The following is a 26,359-nucleotide window of genomic DNA, read 5'->3' as shown; positions in this document are numbered from 1 at the left end:
AAAGTTACTATTTGATAGATTGGCTAGGACAGGGCTATTCGATTGACGGCCCATGGGCCAGGCAATTTGTTTCGGCCCTCCAAATAGTGTGACCAAGACATCAGAAATAAATTTAGTTCAGTCGAAAAACGGTCGCTATAATTATGAAGTGACGTGCGTCAGTTCAATACAGCACGAGCTGCAGCTAAAGGCTGCGCAGAGCATGAGTTACCTGACATTAAGCGAGTGGCACAAGCAGCCAAAAACATTTTTATATTTATCGTAAAGGCTTCTCAATGACACGTTTCTGTTGCACGGAACGAAACTACTGCAACTAAATAAAGTTATGCCACCTGCGCACTAGTTTAAAGTTCCGAGTATTTCCAATGTAAGAACATATGCCAATATGCGCACGCAAGTAAAGTGATGCACTCGCGCCTTCCAGACGCACTGAGTAGAAAACATCTCATGCCGTAGCGGTAAGAGTTGTGCGTGGCTTTCAGTGCAATGTAGACAAAAGTTATGTTACAAATGATTAAAATGATTATGTATGTATGAACGCAGATGATAACAACAGTTCATTTAAATACTTAGCTAATATAAAGCTTAAATTTACATTAGACGTGATAACTGTGAAACCATAATTATTCTTCAGACTATATAATCGTACAACCAAAATCTATAATTGCTGCATTCATAATTGTTATGCAGTTCAAAACATAACATATGAATGTGTCTGAATGTAGAAAAAGCCTACTTAAGCAATGCTCTGTTTTTGTTGTGCTTTGAAATACAACATTTGAATGTTTGGGAAAAAAAAGCCTATTGTACAATGCAGTGATATTATGTAGTTTCAAAACACAATATATTAACATTTTAATGTAGAAAAAGCCAACGTGGGTGTCTTAAGGAGCAAAAATACAACATATGGGCTCTTATATGCTGTTGTGTCATCACTTATATTGCAAGTCATATCTCTCCGGCCCCTCATTTGGGATGCTCTTCTTGAACTGGCCCCAATGAAATACTAATTGAATAGCCCTGGGCTAGGAGCTATAGCTCAAAGATTCTGGCATAATAATTTAGGAACTTTGCTGCTGTAGCATAAATATATAAGGTGCAATGATATTACGCAAAGCTGTTACCTAGTAACATAGCTAAACTTTTTTCATGTGCAAAATAGCCTATTACTTTCAATTCTTCCATTGGTCTTAGTACACGATGTAGGAAAAGTCAAGCTTTAAATATGAAAATTCTCTTTAAATATGAAATTTTGGGGAATTTTTGAGAGAGATAATAATGGTCTATTCAATGATTTAAGCTAAACTAAGTCAAAGGCTACAGAATATACAGGACATGTCACTCGTATAGTTTTAAATGGGAAAAGCGTAACGTCAATATGGCGAATGAAGCCCCGCCTACTAGTCCAGGAGCCAATCATCATTCGTTTTTTTTACTGACGTTTCCCTCGGGGAAAAGCTCGGACCAGAGGTATGCATTTACAACAGTTTTGTGGTCAACAAACAAACTGGAATCTCAGCGAATACTTGCTTTACAGACATAATAAATATGTCCACATAAAGCTTGAAATCTGTACTGAACCAAGTTTTTGCTTTTTGCACTTGAAAATAAAAGTTTTTTTTGGTTTCGTAATCTGTATAAAACGTATGTGAAGTACAGTCCATCCTGTCAGGCGCACGTCACATGACAGCAACTCCTCAAACGCTCACAAACTTGTAAACAAAGTCTCGCCATCAAGAAAAAGTTGTGAATTACTTCAGAAGACCAACGCGATCGGACAGTCATTATTCAGAGGATAATAATCTGTAACACAGTCATAAATGAGGTTGGTGTCATGATCTTGTTTTGAAGTTTTGAAGTGTTTGATGCTTCCTCATCCAGACAGAGCATACTGCCTGAGAGGCGTTTCAAAGATGGCCGCCGAGTTAAAAGAATTGCCTTCAAGGGACTCTGACTAAGCTAAAATGATGCTAACCTATGCTAAGATAAGCTAGGCTAAATGTGCTCCTGTCAGAACTGGAGATCAGCTAAATGGTAAAATTAGCCTTTTTCCAAAAAAATGTGGTGTTCCTTTAAGCAACAGTTGTCATGAATGGACTTCCTCTCACCTTTAGCATGGGCCTCAGGGGCTTGACATGCTGGTTCCTACTGCTATGACGATGAACGCCACCGTCTTTGTGTGACTCGAGGCCCGCAGGCACATTAGGGGGTGTCAACAGGAGCTTTTTCAGCTGTGGAGGGAATGAGAGGTGAGGGATTAAAATTTGATTTTACATGATGCATTTAAAACAGAGACATTACACAAACACAGAATTTCTCAATCTCTGACGTCTGTTTATCAAGACTGCCAGTACATCAACAAAAACATCCATACTACCATACCATACTACAGTAAAGAGTGTTACGCTGTATAAAATACCGCATTTATAACTTCTTGTTAATTAATGCTACAGAATACTGTAGTATTTAATATAGTGAACTTATAAACTAACATATTATATATTAGTTTACTGTGGTGTATTGTACTATAATATACGTTATAGTTAAAGAAAACTACAATATTGGGTCATTTGTTTATATTACTATAGTTGTTGTGTAACCATAGCAACTATAAAATTACCTATACTTTACCTAACTTCACTATAGCATGGTTCACTAATACTATAGTGTTTACTATAAATTACTCTAGTATTTTTTCATGTGGGAGTTTCCTGCTGAAAAAACAAGACATAAAAAAACTGAATGTGCGAGTCGTACATGATCAGCGCAACTAGAGAAAGCAAAGTAAGAAGCAGAGCTATGTTGCTGAGCCCCTTAAGCGATTGTTAATGTGCCAACTTGGCAGGTCTGTCCATGTCTCTCAGTGTCCATTGAGGAAACTGAAGGGGCACTGAGGGTTTCAGCTTCTGTGTACCAAGCCATTTTGGCATGCATCAGCCATCTATGCCATGAAAACATGTGCTCTGCTTTCTCTTTTCCTGGTGCTTCAATGCACCCCTTGTTCCGCACACAGGCTGGCCTCATTTAGGGGTTGAGGTGTAACTGTAGCCATTGCCAGCAGAGGGGGCTCTCAGATCTTGGGTAAGACAGTAATGCCCAGACTAAACTATACTGGAACAATTCCATTGTTACTTAATCATTTAACATGGTAGTGCATCTGTCTAGACTTGTAACTTCCAGGCACTTTGTTGAGTCAAAAGTGTCTGAAAATATTTTAAAAATACAGTATATTTATAATATATTGTAAATGTTTAATATGTCTTTTTTGGTTTATTAAATAAATACTTTAGCAAATAAATATACAGGTACATACACATATATTTTCCCATATGCCCTATGGTTTAAATGTGTGTTAGGCGTTTTAAATGCTTTTATTTATGGTCATTAATAGTATTGAATATACTTCAATCTGAAAATAGTCTTCTGTGTCACATGATCCTTCGTGATTTTCCACTTAAGAAACATTTCTTAATATATTCAATTTAGTCAATATTTAAAATAGCAGTTCAGTGATTCTATTTGTAAACTGTGATAGACTTTAGCAGGATAACGTGTTAAAAAACAGAATTTGTTTCAACAAATTTGTAACAACGTATTGATTGATTCTAATTGCTATTATATAACGCTATTATGCTTTTCATATTTTTATGTACACCTCTGCCATTGTTTTGTATATGTCATTTATGCATTGATTAAAAAAAAATTGGTTCTATTTAAAATGCTAATTTCTTTTAAAAATAAAAATCTTATTGGTCCCATTTTTTTGAACTGCAGTTTATAAATAAATACATTATCAACATCTGAAGTTGCTTCAATTAATATAATTACTGTATTATGAACAGACCCAAATTAAAATGAATGTATATTAATAAATTAGCCAATTAAAATTGGTGTTTATTTTCAGTTCACAATATGTAAATTAACGAATCAAAACATATTGCTATGTAGTACTTTTAACAAGTAATAGCTCTGTAAATTGTTTTGCTCAGAACACTGCTCTATGCTGCCTGAATGTGTATTATAGTTTGTATGAGAAAACTAAACACTGTTTACAATTTACACCACTGGTAATTTCAGCCCCACTGGCACCTTAAAAGTACTAGTCTCATTCTTTAAAAGATCTCCATAATTGTCTTCAAGTTAAGAAGGATTTGTCTCTCCTTCACATATATCTTCTAGAATTAGTCTCTTAACACTGTAAGTTATAGCCTTTTTTGGTAACACTGCAGCGACACCAAAAGAAGGCAGCGATTATCTCAGTAATCAGACGGTTCCCTTTCATGGGCAATAAACAATGCATTTCTAGAACAATGTGAATTGTTAAAGGTATTGAATGAAATGCGAGACATTACTGTAAGTGCTACCAATCTCTATGGTAAAAATAAAACCACAAAACGCACATGACAAACTGGAAAAACAGCTACAACACACTACAGTTTATGCCAACCAATTGTTTAGCATTAAATAAGAAAGCAGTGGGAAAAAAGGGGGGGAAAAGACAAGAGTAGAATAGGAAAGCTGTCCAACGGGTAATAACTGTTATAACTGTTTTTATACATACACAGATTAAATTGTTGGGGTTTGTGAGCTGAAAGAGACAGATAACAACAGCATTTTGTTCCAGGAAGTGGCGTTTTAAGAAAGAGATGAGCATGAGAGAGTAGGGTTCTCTTATAAAAGGTGGGAAAAGGCAGAAAAAAGCTATTCTGCAGAGGTCCTTTTGTCACCTGGAGGATTCAGAAATCTGGGAAGTAGATAAAAGCATTCCCTTAAAAAAGTACCATGATATAACCATGTTTGCTGGACACTAATATGCTAGTAATGGAAACAACTAGTGTTCAAATGTTCAATTCAAACTGGTAAGATTTTTTATATTTATTAACACTAATGCCAAATTAAATTGATCAAAATTAAAAAATATCTGTTTTAATTTCAAAAGTGTTATCTTCGATGTCACGTGATCATTTAAAAATTGAATTTGCAGATTTGGTCCCCAAGAAACCTTTTTAAACAACTATCAATGTTAAAAAAAACACTGTGTTACTTGATATTCTTGTGCAAGACATTTTTTTAGGATTATTTGATCATCCATTGCCATGGAATATAACAAAGTGTCCATTTTTTGCCATCTGAAGACATCACTGTGCCATGGTACCGCCACAGTACTTTCTTATAAGGCTGAGAGGAAGATAAGAGCAGTGGGATGAGTTGGAAAATGGAAAGCTAGAAAAAAGCCAAAGCAAAAAGGTCCACATAAAGTGTGTCCACGTTCTCCACATCCTTGCCTGTGGAGAGGATTCTTGTTAGATCGGTTGCTTAAAAAAGAAACAAAAAAAGCCCAAAATGAGAAAAATTCAGACCTGTGTTGCCTATCATACCCATGCTGTGGGGTAGTCAGAGGCCCATCCATATCCACCTTAAACAGGAAGGAAGGGTTCTTACTAGAGATGGGTCTTCTGTCTCTGGGCTCATTGAGCCAGGGAGGGGCTCACTCTCCATAGGGAGGTCATCTTCCTCCTCTTCGCCCTCCTCAGGTTCGTCCCCCAGGGAAGGGAACACAGACAGACCCCCGACTCCGTCCTCAACAATGCCGTCCAGGCTGTCTGTGAGGGCAGCGAGCAGGGCCGCATTTTCTTCCTACAACAGCAAGAAACAAGTAAAGGTAAATCTGCTGTGAAGCAACATCAAGAGACTTGCCCTTTATAATATGTGTGTCTAAACAGGTTTTGATCTGTTTTTGAGGCAGAAACATTGAAGAATGGCAATTCATTAAAAAAGTTGCAGGTTAAACAAATCTGCAACACCCATGCAAACATCATGGCTCCAAAACCTAGCAATGAAATTTAATCATACATTCAAATCAGTGAATTATTCAGTGAAATATCTGCTGGATTAAACCAAACAATGCTTTAACCAAACAATACAATTCTGACGTCACTTAGGGGCTGATGACACAGAACACGCTTTTTGCATTAGTAAAATGAAGCAACACAAATGAAAGCAGAGGCGGTGTTTGTGTTGTCAAGATGACTACGGAGACTTTTGAAGATGGAGGAGAGACTAGTGGTTACTGTTTAAAGTTATTCGGAGCTGTATGACTTCACAAATCTTGAATTCATTCATTCAATTTCTTTTCGGCTAAGTCCCTTTATTAATCCGGGGTCACCACAGCGGAATGAACCGCCAACTTATCCAGCACATGTTTTACGCAGCGGATGCCCTTCCAGCCACAACCCATCTCTGGGAAACAGCCACACACACTCATTGACTATGGACAATTTAGCCTATCCAATTCACCTGTACCACATGTCTTTAGACTGTGGGAGAAACCGGAGCACCCGGAGGAAACCCACACGAACGCAGGGAGAACATAAAAACTCCAAAAGAAACTGACCCAGCCGAGGCTCGAACCAGCGACCTTCTTTTTGTGAGGCGACAGCGCTACCTACTGCACCACTGCTTCACCCACAAATCTTGAATTTCACAATATTATTAAATATATTAAGATTATACCAATATGAACAGCAACACTCGCGCACACTAGGCAGTTGATTCACTCGTTGTCTAGCGACATAAAAAACGCATGCGGTGCACCTTGCGTTTTTGGACCGTTAAAAAAAAAGCACGTTCGGTGTGATCGGCCCCTTACTCTTCTTCAACTTCAAAACACCAATGAATATCAGTACCCCCTTCTTAAATCACAAGTAATAAAAAAGATAAAAGATCATTTGTCCTAAATTGATCTGTTCATAAGGATTATATTAATGATTTGTATTGTACTTTGTCTGTTTGTACTTTTTTTGGTTGCATAAAAATGTTATTAATGATTAAAATAATTAAATAATATTTAAAATATCTTTATATACTAATTTGTACTTTAAAAGTGAAAGAAAATCTGGATTGAAGGAATGTACTGTACACAATAAGAGAATTACATTTTTGATGAATTATCCATTTAAGGCTACCATTTTTCCTAGAACCTAAGACCCTTTTCCATATTGCCCTCTTAATCCACTCGGGCTGTCTCCAAGTCCAAACATTGCATAATTCTGAATAGTTTGTTGGGTAGTGAAAGCCCAAAGGTCATGAGACTGCAACATCAGGCGGACCATTTGGGACTGGGATCTAAAGAGGGCTAACATGATTACTGTCTATGTAAAAACAATCAAATAGTAGGATCCCAAACAGTAATGGAGATGATTTCCTAATCTATACCACTAATCAGCCCAAGATTAAGCAATGAGTGTGAGCTTTCCCACCTCGAATAGCTCTGGATCTCCAGCGCTGTACTGTATGGAGGCAGGGGAGTGATCTGATTGCTCATTGCACCAATGCAGCTCACTGAGGCAGTTCACTGAGTCAAAATCACTGGCGTCCAGCTGCGAGAGGTCAAAGTCAGGGAAGTCAGCATCCAGGCGGTCTGAGCAGACCTCCTCTTCCCCATACTGAGAATGACAGAAAGAGAAAAAAAAATGACAGGTCAAGGGGCCAACATCAGAGGACACATCTGAAAAGAATGCACTCCGCTGTAAACGCTGGGAAATCAATAGACATGCTGTGACTGTGGAGATCCTGAGCTTGTAACAGTCATCTGAATTAGTACTAACTCTCAGCACAACTTCATTACGACTAATGAACTGAGAGTCAGAAGAAGATGAAAAGCTGAGCTAGGATTAAGCGATGGTTGCACATCCCTAAATTAAAAACAAAAAAAACAAAGCTATGGGTTTTGGGGTTTGCTGTGAGAGGGAAATACTAACATGTATCATTCAAATGTGCATATATTAGGAATAAGACACAGTGGTTAACTAGTTATGCAAAAATCAACTAGTTTTATGTTATTGCTTTCAGCCAGAAATCTCACCATCTCACAAATTTTACCATTTTTGTTCACAAACCAATGCTAATAGTCTATGTATCTGTCTGTGGGTTTTAAAGTATGTAACCAATGTAAGAAATCAACAAAGAATGTGTGACTAAACCTTGTTACACCACTGTTATCTTCAATTGAACCAGTAAAAACTACACTCTGCCTCCATTTTGAAAGAAATGCCACACACAAGCCCTCAAATGTTTATGGGAAAAAGTTGTTTTAAACATTTCAATATCAATTGGTACCAAATGTCGATACTTTTGACAACTCTATTAAACACTGACACTAATACAGTGCTATCTTCTCCGACATGTTTGCCCATCAGTATTGTGAACTCCGCCCATTCCTTGATTGGTCTTTCGCAAGGACTTCTGCGTAGTCATTTGTCTAGACTAGGGCTGCATGATTCTGGCTAACATGTGAATCACGATTATTTTGCTTAAAATCAAGATCACGATTTTCTCACGATTCTGTAGATGTAAAATAAAGGTTACTACTGGTAGGCTATTATTATTGTTAATTCTCAAGCATATGGTAAAATAATAATAATAATAATAATAATAATAATAATAATAATAATAATAATAATAATAATAATAAAAGGCCTATGTTTAAGTCTACTGTTGCTTAAAATGCAAAATTTTGTATAGTCATTATGGTGGACTTGAACAGACTTTCAATATGTCCTGTTTGTTAATTCACAGTAAAATGATGACATTAGAATATAACTATTCATAATTCTGATGTTGAATTATTATATGTTTGAGACATATGCTTGTCATTTGTCATTGACAGCATTATTAGACCATTTGTTTTCACTGGTAAAATGAGACATTTGTCATTATCAGATTTCTTCTTGCATTATATTCAACATTATATAGGCTATATAGGCTCGCTAAAGGAAGTGTAAATGGGTTTCAAAACATTTTGAACTCATCCACTGTTGATCAGTTCCAGAGTTTCTTTCATTATATAAACATGCATTATGGTCAAATGTGGTCCAATCTGACACAAGTGAGCACATTTTCATTATAATTTAAACGTTGCCCTCTGAAATAATTTGATTTGAAGGCAAAGAAATTACATCAGAAGATCAGAAAAAAACATACAAAGACCCAGATCTTAATACCAGAAGTTAGACTAGCATTGACATCTTGTCATAGCCAATATACATCACCTCATCTTTTCTAACATGACATTTTGCTCATATGTTTTTAAAAACAGAAAAAGGTACATGCAGGTAAAATATGCCTTATAGTCTTTAGGCTGATGAAAATGTCGACAATTTTTGCTCCTAATTCCTATCTATTAACACATCCAATTGTCAGACCATACAGTACATAAAGTCATACTAACAACTCAATTATAACAAATATATTTATATAAACGTTTATACATTATATTTCTCCATATTCTGAAAAGAAAATATAGGATTTGCCTGAGACTTTAATATTGAGAGCGGCTGCACTTTATTAAACCAGCTGAGAGTGCGCACACTTTAGCTTTTAGACTGTTTTCAAGGTAAAACCCTCTTGCAGGGGTTTGTGCCTTTAAAGCAGCACTGGTATAGCCAGGACCTGCTTTCTGAGTGTTTCATGCTAAAAATAGTTTCAAAAACACTTTTCTCAAGACCCTCTCTGCTTTCTGTTCAACTCCATCTAACCACTTCTGAACATGCATCTTACATAAAGTTCCCTGCATCTGATTGTGGTTAGGTGAATGCAAATCAGTTTAATTATATAGGGCCTCATTAAAAGAGATTAGTTGACTAGCTGTTCATGCAACCAACAGATTGGTTGATTTTGAAAACACGAGGTTTTTCACATCCCTTTGCATGTGTGATAGAGAAGAGAGGCAAAGTGTATGCGTGTGAGCGATACAAAGAACCCATGCGTGTGTGTCTGTGTCAATAAGTACTGTGAGAAGGGAAGTGGTCTAAACCCCAGGGGTACAGTAGAAAACCACACAAGCCTTAATATCTCCATGTGACCGATGGAGCTTTGCATTTTGCACTCAGATCATTTGGCTAGCGCCTGTCTGCTTGTGGAGATGATACCTGGAGGACACCAGGTGCAATGCTGCCTCGGTTTACAGGAGGTCGTAGAATGAATATTCTACAGGGCTACTGTGATGCATTTTTGATGACTGCTTGCACGAATTCTGCCCTCTCTGTTTCACAAAGCTGATGATTGCACTTATTCAGTTGCCTTTCTTTTCTTACACTGGGCCTGCTCGAGCCAGTGCAAAAATAAGCAGGGAGCCATTTATGTCAGCTCGCCGAACTGCTGTTTTAAAATGCAGCAAACCACACTGAATCAAATAGCAAAAATTTTACAAAGAGAGTCACTAAAGCACCTATTACCAGCTGCTGAGCTCTGATGAAATGAGGTCACATACTGTAGCCTATACCTCTGCACCGTTTTAGGCCAATCTTATTATATCTGCAGCAATTTAATCTGCCTCACTAAGCTATTGTAGAAAAATTCTTCAGATGAAATCTGGTGTTGAAAACAATGAGACTAAAGAATAACTATATATATATATATATATATATATATATATATATATATATATATATATATATATATATATATATATATATATATATATATATATATATACACACATATATATATATATATATATATATATATATATATATATATATATATATATGTATATAAATATATATATATGTATATAAATATATATATATGTATATATATATATATATATATATATATATATATATATATATATATATACACATACATATATATATATATATATATATATATATATATATATATATATATATATATATATATATATATATATATATATACCGATTATATAAAAGAACCGGCCACTTTATTAGGTCCAACTGCTTGTTAACGCAAATTTAAAATCAGCCAATCACATGGCAGCAACTTAACGCATTTAGGCATGTAGACATGGTCAAGACGATTTGCTGCAGTTCAAACTGAGCATCAGAATAGGGAAGAAAGGTGATTTGAGTGACTTTGAATGTGGCATGGTTGTTGGTGTCAGACGGTCTGGTATTTCAGAAATCGCTGATCTACTAGGATTTTCATGCACAATCATATCTAGGGTTCACAGAGAATGATCCGAAAAAAAGAAAATATCCAGTGATTGGCAGTTCTGTGGGGGCAAATGCCTTGTTGATGCCAGAGGTCAGACGAAAATGGCCAGATTAGTTCGAGCTGATAGAAAGGCAACAGTAACTCAAATAACCACTTGTTACAACCGAGGTATACAGAAGAGCATCTCTGAACACACAACACGTCCAACCTTGAGGCTGATGGGCAACAGCAGCAAAAGACCACACCAGGTGTCATTCCTGTCAGCTAAGAACAGGAAACTGGGTCAACAATTCGCACAGGCTCACCAAAATTGGACAATAGAAGATTGGAAAACAATGCCTGGTCTGATGAGTCTCGATTTCTGCTGCCACATTCAGATTGGCGTTGACAACATGAAAGCATTGATTCATCCTGCCCAGAGGAAACCCACGCCAACACGGGGAGCACATGCAAACTCCACAAAGAAAATGCAAACTGACCCAGCCAGGACTCGAACCAGTGACCTTTTTGCTGTGAGGCAATTGTGCTACCCACTGCACCACCGTGCTGCTCTACTATCTACATATATATTATTATTAATGTTTAATATATTTACTATATTATTAAAGGCACAAAAGTATTTTAACCTTTAATATACAATGAAACATTTCATGTAATTCGAAATCTGACCAGAAAAATTTGAAAATCAAACCTATTATCGCACTATTTACGAAAACACTGTGAGATGTGGTTATGGAATTAATGCACATTTAAAATCAGCATCAAAAGGATTCAAAGCAGTAAGGTTTCAGCAAATGTGAAAATTTAACTGGAAATCCATTCCTGCCTGCAGCGTTTTAAAGGGACTACTTAAGATGCTCTGAAGGTGCTGTGCATGTGCAAGTGTAATGAAGGTGTTTGCCTATCATCCAACATGCACACAGAGCAAGCAAACACACACATACACACACTTAGCACTCTCCTCGCATCCCACTCACACACCACTGACTCATCTCCATCCTCCGAGACCCCTTCCCCAGGAGCACAGGAGCTGCGGCTAATCAATCTTTTTATTCTCTCGCTCGCTTTTTCTGTGTTATGGAGAGTCTCAATATCAATCAATAAAAAGCTCCTTGGGCTCTGAAGGTTTAAGGTCACAAGCGCGAGTGTGTGTGCGTGTGTGTGCGTGTGTGTGCTGCAATTGTAGGGCTGGGCATCATGACAGTATGACGAAAAAGCAAAAATGACTTTGCTGTTCCGGTTATACTGTCAGTACATTGGTATGACAATCAATATATACAGGCTACATCACTAAATATCAATTTCAAGCACAAAAACATCATACAGCAGAGATGCAGTGTTAGATTAATATAAAGTATCTCATAAAATGAACATAAAAATCTGGGTCATACCGCCCAACCTCAATGCAAATGCAAACAGAATCCATGCAGCTCCACTGCTGCTGATGTGACCTCTTATCTGGTGCACACGTTTCGTGAAAGAGAGCAGCAGTGGTGCTGTTCACACGTGCTGGAATCGTCTGCATAACTCACACACTGATAAAACCCACCCGTTCACCCCATTAACAGTCGAGCCGGCTGTACCTAGACCTCTCTGCATGAACATGCTATTAGGAGGGAGCCAAATTCAGTCACATTTAATGCAGAAAAAAAGACATGTCCCACCAGTTAGCGCTAGACTGATGCTATTAAATGAGCAAAAGTTAATGAGCGTAGCTGACCTACTCAAGGCAAAAGCGGTAAGGACTAATCAGTGATCTGTGTAGTCAAGAATGACCTTTCCATTCACTCTCCATTAAAAAAAAAACTGTTCCATGAATCTCTCAAAACAAGAAAGGTCATTACATATGAAAACAGGGGAGTGAGGGGTGATTTGCGTATATAACTGACGTATAAGAGGGTGTACAGCAAGTCCAAGGGCACACTGAGATAACACCATATAGGTTTACTGCATCAGCGTTAATGTAATGCATGTTACAAAAAGCATGTGATGCCATAGTATTTGATCTTCAAAACACAACCAAACGAGGTTGACTCACTGTTGACAGTGTACTGTCAGTCCCTGGGCATACTTTCAAGGCATCTAGGGAATTTTATGAATACGTTTAAAGATAATTAGAGGGAAAGCATGTAAAAAAAACAAAAGAAAAGACACAAAGTGTGACCTTTATGAGATTTTTTTTGTCATTTTCTACTGCAGGGCAATCAAATGAAGCTTCTGATCCATAAGATCTCGCAACCCAATCTCAGGAAAACATAACTACTTGATTTTTTTTGGAAAATTAGCTGCTAATTTGTATAGATTCGAATGAACTAATCCACTGGCTCATTTCTGCCAAATTATGAAGTTTGATTTCGTCCTTGCCACACTAAAAACTTTTTTGTTTATTACTTGTTCAAACTACTTAATTAAAATGAGCTGAAACAACACAATTCTTGAGATTTCACTGGGACAACTTATTTTTTTATGTTCAATCCACATAAATTTGTTAAAAGTGTTAAGTTAACTAAATCGATTTGTGCCGGGACCACATGAATGAATTGTGTGGAACAATGCATTTTTTACAGTGCATTGTCATCCTTGCCTTCCTCAGTTGGTGTCAGTAAAGCACCCCTACAGTTAAATTGTATCAAACAATAAGTTCCAAAGTTAGAAACAGCATTTTGTGAAAGTTCTTGATCTTCAGAACTTACTTCACGTTTCATGTTGCATGTTATAGCCAATAACATACAATAATTAGTAGGTACCATTATCTATACCAGTGGTTTACAAAGTGGGGATCAGGACCCTCCGAAGACTGTGCAATTAATCGAATTTGAAACGCTAATCGCAAATGGTTGCAATATGAATATATATTAATATCAAAGAAAAAAAGCATGTCGGTAATATGGGAATATTTTGGTTTCAAAGTCACAGATACCGAACAAAAACAAGTCATTTGTAAGAGCTGTCATAGAATTGTTGATAGCACGAGGAAATACAACAAGCAGCACCCAAAAAAGTACCCCAAGCAGCTATATGAGGAGTGTGATTGAGCTGAAGCATAACAAAAATAAATCGCAAATCAAATCGGAATCACATTATCTGTCAAAAAAAAAAAATTAATTAATTAAAAAAAAAAAAAATCACAATTAATTATTTTCCCCAAATCGCACAGCCCTAGTCACGGGACATTGGTTGGTTTGGAATTATCTATTCGAATGATAATATTTTATCCATAACATATTGAAAAGAACAAACTAGTAGTTTATAGTAACATTGTTGATGTTTATAATAAACATTGAAAAAACAACACGCAAATAAAAAGCCAACAGCCTTTTGATTTTATTTTTTTTGCGACCCCTGGGGTGATTACATTATATTAAAGACACAGCAATGGCGTCAAATGCAGCACATTGATTTTAGGCACCAGGTTAAACTCTCTGACACCTTTATGGCATTGATGTACATTAAATTATATACAGGCCACAACTGAACATGGAGGATAGTCTCCAAGTGGCGTTCTCCAAAATTAAACAATGAACAGACTTGAGCCTTTTGGTATGTGGTCATCATTGTTTGCAAGGTTTATATATTCATAACCATTTCAGAAAATATTGCGGGTCTCAAATCACTGGCATTGTTATTTTGGGGGTCGCAACCCCTGATCTATACCACTGTTATCTTAGATTTGTTTATGGGCTGAAAGAGACAGAACGACTGACTGATTGATCTGAGCACAATTCACATACTATTCTAGTAAACTTGCAGGTTACTCATTCATTCCTTGCATTTACAAGCTAATAGGTTCTTATCTGGTGCCCTGTCCCTTTTGAGCCTACTGCTATCTAAGATACGTTATATATAGCTGTTATCCTCAGTCTCATGACTGGCTCTTACACAAGCTGCTTGTGACGGGCCAGGCTTTAAATGCTGCCCATGCCAAATGCAGATGGAACTAGTGGCTCTCTTCTAAGCCTCCCTACACAGAAACAAAGACACAGACATGCACACATGCGGCCTTTTGAGACATATCCTGCCTGGGCTGTTAAATAGATTCCCTCACAACTCAATCCATAAAATAAATTTGGGCGTAGTAGCAACAGTAGCTGGCCTCAAACAGGAAGGATTTTGTTGTACCATTTCTCTAGTAGGAACTGTTTTACAAAGTGCAACGTGCATCCTGTTGACCTCCATTGACTGCTTGACCCTTCACCCACATGACAGAAAATTAAATAAAGATGTTAGTCCGTAGTAAACAGTAACAACCGACTGCAACAAAACGCCAATGTGGTGGCTAACCGAAGAAGAAGCAAATAAATTAGCTCTTTGTATCTAGTCTTTAGAGGAGATTCCACCAAGGCCCTTACTGCAAGCCTAAATTAACAGCAGGCCAATAGAAGTAGGGCAGTTAAAGGAAGATCTGGGCCACTCATGTACAGTTTCAATGAGACCAATACAAGTTAGATTCATGATACTTCATTGGCCAGGTCTGGCAGGAACCTTTTTAACTCCACTATCCTACCAGAAATTAACTGTCAGAGGTGCCAAAAACCTTGCTATCCCAGCAGGCCACCTTTATCTTACCCATTCAGAAAACTGCCTAGCCCTTTAGGTTTAGTGCTTATTGAACCCATTCATCCTTTAGACATATGTTTACAATTCCCATGTAGTAAATTTCCCTACTCTCTTCAGATGTCCTAATCAAAGTTTCACAATCACCTGTTGAGACAGCGTTTGATGCAATCAAAAATGACAAACAATCAGTGCACTCCTCATTTTTCCCACAGTTTCACTGGGTTATTATCACCCTGAACCTCACTGAGTCAGTATTAGATTTGGATTTAGACAATTCATGGCCATTTAGATTTTTCAATAATCAGATATTAACCACTTAAAATCATTAACCATCTATATATGCTGCAAATTTGCTTCAACACTCGCTGCCTAGCCTTCATCAAGAAAATCATAAAGCACATTGAGTTGTAATTCAATTAAATACACTTTGACAAGTCTAAGGCTGTGTACAGGACGTTTTCTAAGAGGCAAGCCAACAGCCACTGAGCCCAATTTTAATCCTGCTTAATTGTTTCCAGATTAGCCGTCAAACTCAGTCTACATCTTGTAGGCTGAGACGGGTATCAAGTGCAAACCAAGGACAGCGTCGCTGGTCCAAGTGAGATGCTATTATACAGGATGTCTGGGAGGTAGTGCCCTCAAACCCGACCCCACTATAGCCAGGTAGGACAGTAATGAGATCTGATTAGAAAGAGGATTCTGTGCTTAGAGACAGGACTTTGATATACTGCCAGTTCAGTTGTGACTTTAGATTCACACGGGAAATGGAAAATAGGCTTAAATGTTTAAAGACTCCATGTACAAAACTGAAATGGACTTGGGAAGCATTACTATAAATGAACCAAGAAATAACACCCTTAAAGAACCGGAAAGTTGCTGAGACTTTTATTTCAGTATGTTAATTAGATTTCAACTGTAACTGAATATTTAGTAGAGGGTGGGGCTTTCTTTTTGAGTGGCAATTTCCTTGTAGATAACAATGTTAAGAGGGATGTGATTGAAAATATTATGGATGAAGCCATCAAACTGACCTCAATAGAAAAGGATTGCCACTCCAAAAGCAGAAACAATTGGTCAGACATTGATTGAAAATTACAAAAACAATTTTTTAACTTGCACAGATTAATTATTCATTTTAAGAAATACAATGTGCCCTAGCAAAATAAACATTGTAAATTTTGATTGCACTTAAACTTCAAAACACATTTTCAAGCAATGATTAGTGGTTCTCGGTACTCTTTAACTTTTTACAAAGTTTTATCTTTTGAATGTCCTCCTATATTTTTTCTTCATCTGAACACACTTATGTTCTTCCTGTCACATGTCATGTCTAAGGCATGACGGTCATTATTTCAGCCTAATCATTCTTAACTGACATCACATGATAATCCATAGACACACAATGTTTGTAAGTCCTTAACAAGATTTAGAGGTGTTGTAAGGAACCTACAAGTTAGGAGAGGCCAAACATCACAATGGTTAATTAAAAGAAAAACAAACGGTCACTAGACAGTAGGGGGTTTGGCTGCAGTTCAAAAAGCAATTCTTTAGAAATATTTAATAAGGTCATTATGGCACACAGATTTTAAAGTTGCTCAAGATTAGTGTTCAAGAAAAATATGTTGTGACACTTATTTGAACTTTCTGAGAGATCCTTCCTAATAGTCTTTTGGATATGGCTCATTATAATGCTGAATAAATCCTTAGTTCAAACCTCATAAGTAATCTCTAGACGTAGATTCACGAGGGCCCCAGGTGTTATGCACTTCAGCTGAATGACAGGGCTGCATTAATCATAAATTGATAACATAATATTCATAACATTCTTAATTAATATGATCCTCTGAGAAGGGCTAGGAGAGTTATTTAAAATTACCACTGTCTTTTGGACATTACATATGATGATGCTGCACCACACCAATCATATTGCTGGGAAATTGTGCTATATTTCTGGAAAATGCATGAATTGCATAATGCATGGGGTGAAACCTGTGAGAAGATGATGAGAATGTTAGTGCCGGGCCGTAAGTGCATAATAACTTATTGGCATTTTTCTGCATGAGTATCAGCAATGATGTCTAATTCATTCAAGCTCACTGATCTAAAAATAGGTGTTTTGGTTAGAAGACGATTCTAATAGGACAGTCTGCCAGCATCCGTTCTTCCATAAAGTCATCTCGGAGAGTGGGCGACCACAGGGAGGGGTAAAGAGATGCTTGAGCACTTAATAGAAAATCACAGCAACTGTTATTAATTTGCAGCTACTTCCCATGCTCAGGAAATTTGCTATTCTTATCATGTTACATCAACACTGTGTCTGTCAGTGTCCAATAATTAATCTGGTCTCCAGTATTGCATTCCAAAAACAGGCAATGTAAGGGATGTGAAAAAAGCAACTAGTCGAGTAAATGTCGAGGTGAATAACTGCTTAGATGAGTTTTTAACAGTTAGACAAATATGTAACAATAACCAAAAACATACATCTTTGTTATAGGCTATGCTAACTAAAAGCGTACTCTCACTCGGCACGGTTGCCTTGAACCGTGCCAAAGTGCGGTAGTACCCCCTACTCTGATGGCCCACACTCACACTGCATCTTTACCTTCCGAACCTGAGCATGTTTAAGTCATTGATGATGCAAATGTTCAGTTCAGGAAAAGATGCGCTCTCGCTTAGCACAGTTAAGGTTTCTTTAGTTATATTGCTTAAGTCGTTTGGGATACAGTGGCATACAGTCAAATATTTTGTCAAACAGATCCACAACTTCTGATGCTCAAAAGTTATCATAAAAGTCCTCGTGCTGCATGTATTAGGAGGTATTATGATTAGAACTATGACAGTCACGATTATTGAAAATTAAGAATCATTAATAAATCCATATGAAAAAGTCCCTTAAAAGTGAAAGTGACATTGCGTCTTCGGTTTCTGGTTCAGGCGCGCTTTGACCTCACGTTACAAGTGTACCGCGCCAAAGCCCAACCGAACTGCGCTCTGGCACACCTCTTCCAACCGGGACAAAGACAGCCAACTGAACCGCGCCTGGGCCCGATTCGGAGCACTCATACTTGTCAAACGAACCGGGAAACGCGCCTGGGCATGGTTCGGATAGCATAGTGTGAGTGCACCCTAATACATAGGAAAGGATAAAGGAAAACCTTAGGTTGGATGCAGAAAAAAAACATTAAAAGGTTCCATAATTTCCAAAATTAGAGAAAAGAGTAGGTACGAGAATAATGTTTATAAATATCTTGTCACTCACAAAAGAGTTTTAATATCATATCACCATCAAAGTACTGCTAATAGCGCAACACCAGCCTGAAAATCCTGAAAGTCCCAACTGATGTAAATTAATTATACATGTAATTGCATATCATTATTCACTGTTGCTTGTTTACACATAATATTCTTATCTGGTCTAAGGTGGCTAATAGGGACATAATCTCCAGTTTAAATATATGACATTAAGTCACTCTGAAACCAAAGCTCTCAAGGTCACCCACAGTTCAATATGCACACCAGAGCAAACATGAAAGCAAACCCAACAGCACTGGTGTAAATATAGGCACGGGCGCCTACATTAGAAGTCTGCAGTGCACATAACAACTGAGAAATCATATAGAGATCCAGAAGGTAGTCAGCAATTCCCTTTTCTGCTTCTAACCTGGATCAGTTTCACTGACACAATGAGAGCACTAGTCTCAGGTTTCAGAGCCGTGTATAAGGTTGTTGACTGGTGTCACATTTTCCTGCACAACTGTATAACGCAATGCAGAGACTTTGTCACAAGACTGTATGTGTGCAACCCCTCATTATCTTCAACGGGGGTCCGCCATTCCTCAGACTGAGGTAATTTTACCTGCAGTCACGACTGCGCGTGAGGGAGGCTGCAGGACAATACAAGCACTGTTTCCAGGCAGAAACCAGACGGCAGTTTCTTAGGTAACTCAAACAGCCGAAGAGGAACATCAAACTCACCTTGATTACAAAGTACCAACTGACACTGATAAAGGTGAAATAATGCAAAATGCTCCGTATTATGGGTAGAGCTGCTCTTATTGTGTCTAATGTGTTCGATATGTCCAGCTGACACAAATGGGATAAAGGGAATATGTTCAATTACACCTGAGAGACTAAGTTAATAGGAAGAGTCAGAGAGACGAAGATGCAAAATAAGTCTTTTCAGACTTGAGTGGCCACAAACACAGATCACGATGCCTGAGGAAGATGGCATCTACCCAACTTGTTTCTAATTCACTGAGAGCAGTCAGTGTCTGAGCTCTTAGTAGACGTCCATGGCTGTAATTAAATAAAAATGCTTTTCTTGCTCACTCTGTTGGAGCGTGAGGGCAGAAGACACTGTTTGCAATATAAGGAGAATGTTTAGAGTGACCGTTTTTTCTGCAAGCTCGGAATAAGGTTGACCTGTGGCTGTGATGTCCTTGGTGTTATTCTCGTTACTCACTGGACAGACGCAAGCTTAATGCTGTTGTCCTAGGCTGGTTTGTTCTAGAATCCATACACAATACGAGATACTAATACATGTTGAATCAATAGGAGTTTTAAAGTTATATTTGGGTCAATAGGATTTCAACTCCATGTTTCCATCTGTTGAAAAGGTCATGAGTCTAGGTCAAACAATAAGAGCTCACGCCAACCACTAGGGGCCGGTCAAAACCCCTAAATCCTCTGTAAACTGTACCTTCACATAACCATGTGGACAACATGTGCCTTGACATGATGGATAATATTTTATAGCAGTTATATATAGATGCCTGGTATCTGTTTCAGAGTATGCACATAAACCTGCATGCAGTGTCAAGGAAAGAACCATGGCTCATATTAAGTGGCACTCTCCTGTAGGTCTTTGTCTCAGAAAAAGAATCGTCAATTCTTCTTTCGACTGCACCAATAACTGAGTGTGCATCTCTAAGACTAAATATGGGAAAAAAATTTCACTGCAGTGGTCCAGTGGTTGCTCTCCAGCGGTCCCTTAGGAGAATGTTCTAATGCAGTGAAGTGAAAAAAGGCGAGAGTTAAACATTAGTTCCTGAATTCAACCATGCTAAGCGCAGCATGCCGGGTATCCAAAGGGGACAAAAGAACAAGGCTGAGAGCATTGGTGCTAAAAACACTGTCATGCAGAATGTCATGGCTACCACCATTAATCTTGATCTCCAGTTTCTCTCAATGCTGGCCAAGAAATCGAGGTAAAGAATATTCCCATATCTATTTTAGGGGGTCACTCTGCAAGCACAGGGTTTGTTTTGAAATCTAAGAATAGACCTTTGCTTCTTGCATCCAATGGTTTAAAGGACAGTGTTAAGACAGCTGTTCGAGTTGCATGTGGAAGTGTGGTGAAAGTGAGGTATTATAGAAAAGATTTGCAAAACTACATAAAGACCTAGTTGGAAGTAAAACGTAGTACCTGTTTGGGTATATACTGAATAGCAGACTGGTTGCTGTATTGAAGTCAACAAAGTCCAAACAGCCCTGATATATACAAGCAAAACAAAATCACAAACAATTGACCTTAAGGTGTCAATCCATAGAAAACCTGCCTGGCAACTGCTTCCATGCTCTTGCAATTGTTTATCCTTTGAGGCAGTGGCTAGAGTGATTAAGCTTCTTCCAAAAAAGAATTCATTTCTAATTTTTGAGTCAGCACTGCTCCATGTGGTCTTCAGGAAAATTGTGAGTGGTCCACAGGACATCTCTACACTGGCTTTCTGGGTGAGCTCTGAAGCGGCAAGATGACTCACCCTGAATTCCTAATGCTCAAACAGAAGGCAAAGCCATCTGCCAGCCCTCATCTTTAAGCCATTGCTTTAGAAGCAAGCAGTTTGTTACAGTGTGATGTTCAGACATGAATTGTAAGCAAAATGTGTCATGTCCTGGCCTTCACGTGCTGCTCATCTCTGAATGGGAGCAAATAATAAACAGTGCTGTTACTTACTTATTCTTGGTTGATATTTTAAAGACTACCAATTAATCTTTCAAGGAATTTTGCAACAAGCTACATTCAGACCTTAATATATTACGATCATTATGGATAATTATGTTGGGGTTGTTCTACCACTTAAGTTTCCCTCTGTGATAATGTAAGGGAGCTGTCATGTCAAGGACATTACACCAGCATAACACATGCGTTAGGTTCAACCCCCAAACAGAGGGGGGATTGATGGTTGTGACAGATTGGCTACAGTGCTATGAATCAGACCATTGAAATTCCAATGTCTTCTTGTTTTTAACTGCGTTCTTAATAGATAAAATTACAATTTCCCTATCCACATCCCTTTGGTAATGCAAGGTTATTCAACTTCCCAAAGGCTTTGCAAACCCTATATTGCACAGCACAGCATACAAAAGACCATTAACTACAGTGAAATCTTTATCTGACAGTTAGAGCCAGGAGAGATTCAGGGGAGCCATTCCATCACCTTCATTGTATTCTTTCTTGAAGACTTCAGGAATCAAGTCTGTGACCAAAAACTCCACCCTCTTTTGTTTCTGCTATAACTGCAAGAAAACTGATAATGTGACCAACATCTTTGACAGAATCACCTTCTAGGAAAAAAACAACAACTTTATTTTCAATGTGTGCCCTATAAATGAAATGCATTGACATTGTTTCCTTGTATTCCTTAATTCTGTAATCATCCCAATCATTGCCACAACCATATCACCCTGCAGTCCAAGGCTGGTTACACACTGTAGCTAAGCAGGGCTGAGCCTGGTCAGTACCTGGATGGGAGACCACATGGGAAAACTAGGTTGCTGTTGGTAGTGGTATTAGTGGGTCCAACAGAGGGCGCTCAACCTGCGGTCTGTGTGAGTCCTAATGCCCCAGGGGACACTATACTGTCAGTGAGCGCGGATAAGACGTTAAACCAAAGTACTGACTCTCTGTGGTCATAAAAAAAATCGTATGGCACTTCTCGTAAAGAGTAGGGGTGTAACCCCGGTGCCCTGGCCAAATTCCCTCCACTGGCCCTTATCCATAATGACCTCCCAATCATCCCTATCCACTAAATTGGCTCTATCACTGTCTCTCCACTCCACCAATAGCTGGTGTGTGGTCATTGTCCTGTGGCTGCCGTCGCATCATCCAAGTGGATGCTGCACACTGGTGGTGGTGTGGAGAGACCCACCCTCATGAGTGTGAAAAACTTTGGGTGTATGGCCATACTCCCACGTGTACTCTATACTTTATATAAATACACATTAAATTATTTTACATTACATTACAAAATGTTGTATTTGCCAGTAGTGCAAGGTCTAGGCCTCTTCATAGCATTTACACTATGCATACTAAACCATAACACTTTAAAGCCACATTAATTGTGTGAATATATTGCTCATTCCTTTGACAATCTTTAATAAAAGTCTCCTTTTGGCAGCCCACCAAGACAAAACCTTCCACCATAATTCCTATTGAGCAGTTTACATTATCTTTCAAAGTGACTAAATGTTTTAAATCAGAAAGCCAACTTCATTTGGGTTGACATGCTGTATAAACAAGAAAAAACTGTTACTGAGTATATATTTTCTATATTTATCTGTGTTTCTGAGTCTCTGATTCATGTCCTAAAACTGTTTGTTAGTCTATCAAGAGCTGCCAGGTATCATTCTAAAGCCAGACTGCCGGGCTGCCACCTGCACACTTTCCTCAGTGTGGGTGCGAGTACATTGGATTTGTACTCCATATCCCTTGACAACCTGCAGTGTTAGTCTCAGCATTCCTCCCGCATAAGGTCAGGTCCTTTTGGTGCAAATATCAGGATCTCCGGCTTGTGACTACATGGGTAACAGATCTCTCCAAATCTGTTGGCACGGCAAGAGGAAAGATTCCAGTATTAGAGTAACAATACCAGACTTCAAGAACAAAATCCCACCAACTACATCTTAGAGTCCACCCTGGGCAGTATCAGATTAGCGTGATCTCTTCCTCTGGCAGTAACCATTAATAATAAAGAATAGAGGAAAAGGGTGCATGAATGCATGTTTCATTTCAAACAGCACAACGTTTGCTGTATTGTGTTCCACTCGGGACACATTATAAAAGCCTTTAATAGCCCCTAATGCTCAGCTGATCTCAGACTGGGCTCTTAAATGAAAAAACAAAGAGCTTTAATTCAGCATGGGCTAGTTTGTACAATGTAATCCATTGACCTCACCCCCTCCCCCCTTTTTTTTTTTTTTTTTGTTGTGCTGCTATAAGAAACATTAATTTGTTCATCTTTGAAGATATAACATCAGTAAAGTCAGGGAGCAAAGCATTTAAAGACTGCCAACTGAAACAGGAAAAACCTTTAATTGACTTTGATTGAGGGGTCTGAACTTCCTTGGCAGCTTTTTAGTTTGGATGGCTTAACTATGTTGTAGAGACTGTCTATGACATATACCCAACGTGCCAAAATGCTCTGACCCATTCATTGTCTGCTAGTAATTGAATGAGGTTTGGTGTGTTTAGTAGCTTATGCCTAAACTTGTTGCTGGAAAATTGAAGTGGAATGTGGCCAAGTCTTGTAAAGAATTTACAAACAAATCCACAATGGTTTCTGAAGGCAATTAATCTTGACCCATTCACTCCTTCGGCATTCAGTTCACAACAGACATAGACCAGATTGAACTTGATTTTACAATTAATTGATTTTACATTTTTACCTGTTCCAAAGGTGCAAGATCTTTTATTTAAAAAAAAACCTATATCACCCTGGTTATAATACACAAAACAAATATACTATAATACACACTACAAATTATTTGAGTTAAGTTGAAAGTCAAACATTATTTGCCAAATTTCTGCCCATCTCTTAGCAGCTTTTCAGTCCCAGATGGAGGAAGGGACTAAGTTCTTTTTGCCGGGAGCAAGCTCTCTGCAACTCTCAAATTGAAGCTAAGCAGGGCTGCGCTCAGTCACTACCTGGATGTGAGACCACATGGGAAAGCTAGGTTGCTGCTGGAAGTGGCGTTAGTGAGACCAGCAGGGGGCACTCAACCTGTGGTCTGTGTGGGTCCTAACTAGGGCTGCACGAGTAATCGAAAAAAGATCACGATCTCGATTCGACCCAACACACGATCCTAATTCAGCTTTTTCTACGATTCAGCCAATTATATTTTCAAGGTCAGGAGAGAAGTAAACGCGGCCGCAGAAGTCTTTAAAGCAACATTGACACCTTCAAATGGCGTCAAAAGTGTCACATACTGTATTTATAAGGTATAATTCACCCAAAATGTGATTTCTGTCTTCATGTAATGATGTATTCACGGTCGCGAAATCGCACGTGAGCTGATGCACTGTTTGTTTACTGCCGAGAACGCGAGCGTGCACGCACATGAAGGCTACTTAAGTGAACAGAACCTGCATAGGCTGTGAATAACAGGTAATAAAGTTGTGAATAACGTTCAGTTTGTTGCACAGAGTGATTGTTTGAGGGCCGTGCAGGAGGTTTGATTTGCATGTATGTGTTTTTTTTCCTTACAGTGACAGCAGCCATGAGCCGCACTAGGAAGTGAAAGTGAAACCTGTGCGCACATCTTTTAAATGATCATATCGTATTTTAAAGTTATGATTATGACAAGCATTTGATATATTTTTTCTTTCATAGCGAACACAAAGTGTTGTGCATGAAAATAAATGTTTACTGTGTCAGTATAACAACCCAAGCCTATATATAATGGCAATATAATGGTCTTATAATGTTGTCCATGACGGATGACAAATGTCTTAAACATAATAATTAAATTTTATAATTATGAATAGTTATATTCTGATGTCATCATTTTACTGTGAATTAACAAACAGGACATATTGAAAGTCTGTTCATGTCCACCATAATGACTATACAAAATTTAGCATTTTAAGCAACAGTAGACTTACACATAGGCCTAAAATTATTAGTGTTGTTTTACCATATGTTTGAGAATTAACAATAATACGCTAATCATATTAACCTTTATTTTACATTTACAGAATTGTGAGAAAGAATCGTGATCTTGATTTTAAGCAAAATAAATCATGATTCGCACTTTTGCCAGAATCGTGCAGCCCTAGTCCTAACACCCCAGTATAATGAAGGGGACACTAAACTGCTCAGTGACCACTGTCTTTCGGATGAGACGTTAAACCGAGGTCCTGACTCTCTGTGGTCATTAAAAATGGCCAAATTTACCCACTGGCCTCTGTCCATCATGGCCTAGTAACCATCCCCATCTCATAATTGTCTTCATCACACTGTCTCCTCTCCACCAATTAGCTGGTGTGTGGTGTGCAGTCTGGTGCAATATAGCTGCCGTCACGTCATCAAGGTGGATGCTGCACACTGGCGGTGGATGAGGAGATTCCCCCAAAAATTTATAAAAGCGCTTTAAGTGTCCAGAAAATGTTAGTAATTATTATTATTCTACTGCCATTTGATCGTTGTACAATGACTATTTCCTTTAGTGGTCAGTCATTACCTTTAAATCTTACTAGGGCCTCTTGATTCAGCTACTTTGGTATCAGTGCGTGAGACCGAAAAGCTAAAGGTGGCGGTAGTGTCCTTAGTCGACCCACTTACACGTGACTGAAGAGAGAGCTGCATGAGGCAGAGGTACAAGGGAGTGAGGGGCAGAGGGATTTGGTGAAAGAGCACATGCTAAAAGGAAAGAGAGATCAGAGAACCAGTAAACAGAAAAGCAAGCAGGCCAAAGCTAAGGCTGGATGCTTTCTATGGACAGTTTTTTCCTCCCCTTTCTAAGTCTCTATATATCTCAGCACCATTACAAGGTGCATCACGTTTGTTCTTTCACAGCTCACTGCTCCCATTCTCTTGCTTTTCTTTTT

At 38.3% G+C, this 26,359-nt stretch overlaps 2 protein-coding genes across 2 annotated transcripts in view; both read right to left on the bottom strand.

Moving 5' to 3' along the window:
- The window catches only part of arhgef37 (Rho guanine nucleotide exchange factor (GEF) 37), a 284,253-nt gene that overhangs the window by 132,347 nt on the left and 125,547 nt on the right, over window positions 1-26,359 (bottom strand). The gene's annotated exons all lie outside the window — the stretch shown is intronic.
- Window positions 1-26,359, bottom strand: part of ppargc1b (peroxisome proliferator-activated receptor gamma, coactivator 1 beta) — a 67,283-nt gene that overhangs the window by 21,545 nt on the left and 19,379 nt on the right. The window contains exons 2-4 of the mRNA XM_056471984.1: window positions 7,260-7,445; window positions 5,443-5,637; window positions 2,109-2,231 (exon numbers count right to left, since the gene is read on the bottom strand). Of these exons, the coding sequence (XP_056327959.1) occupies window positions 2,109-2,231; window positions 5,443-5,637; window positions 7,260-7,445 (504 nt within the window). The remainder of the gene's footprint in view (window positions 1-2,108; window positions 2,232-5,442; window positions 5,638-7,259; window positions 7,446-26,359) is intronic.

Source organism: Danio aesculapii, chromosome 14, assembly GCF_903798145.1.
Source record: "Danio aesculapii chromosome 14, fDanAes4.1, whole genome shotgun sequence".
Lineage (NCBI taxonomy): Eukaryota > Metazoa > Chordata > Actinopteri > Cypriniformes > Danionidae > Danio > Danio aesculapii.
The sequence above is the reverse complement of the archived record's forward strand: the minus strand, read 5'-3'. Positions and strand labels throughout refer to the sequence as shown.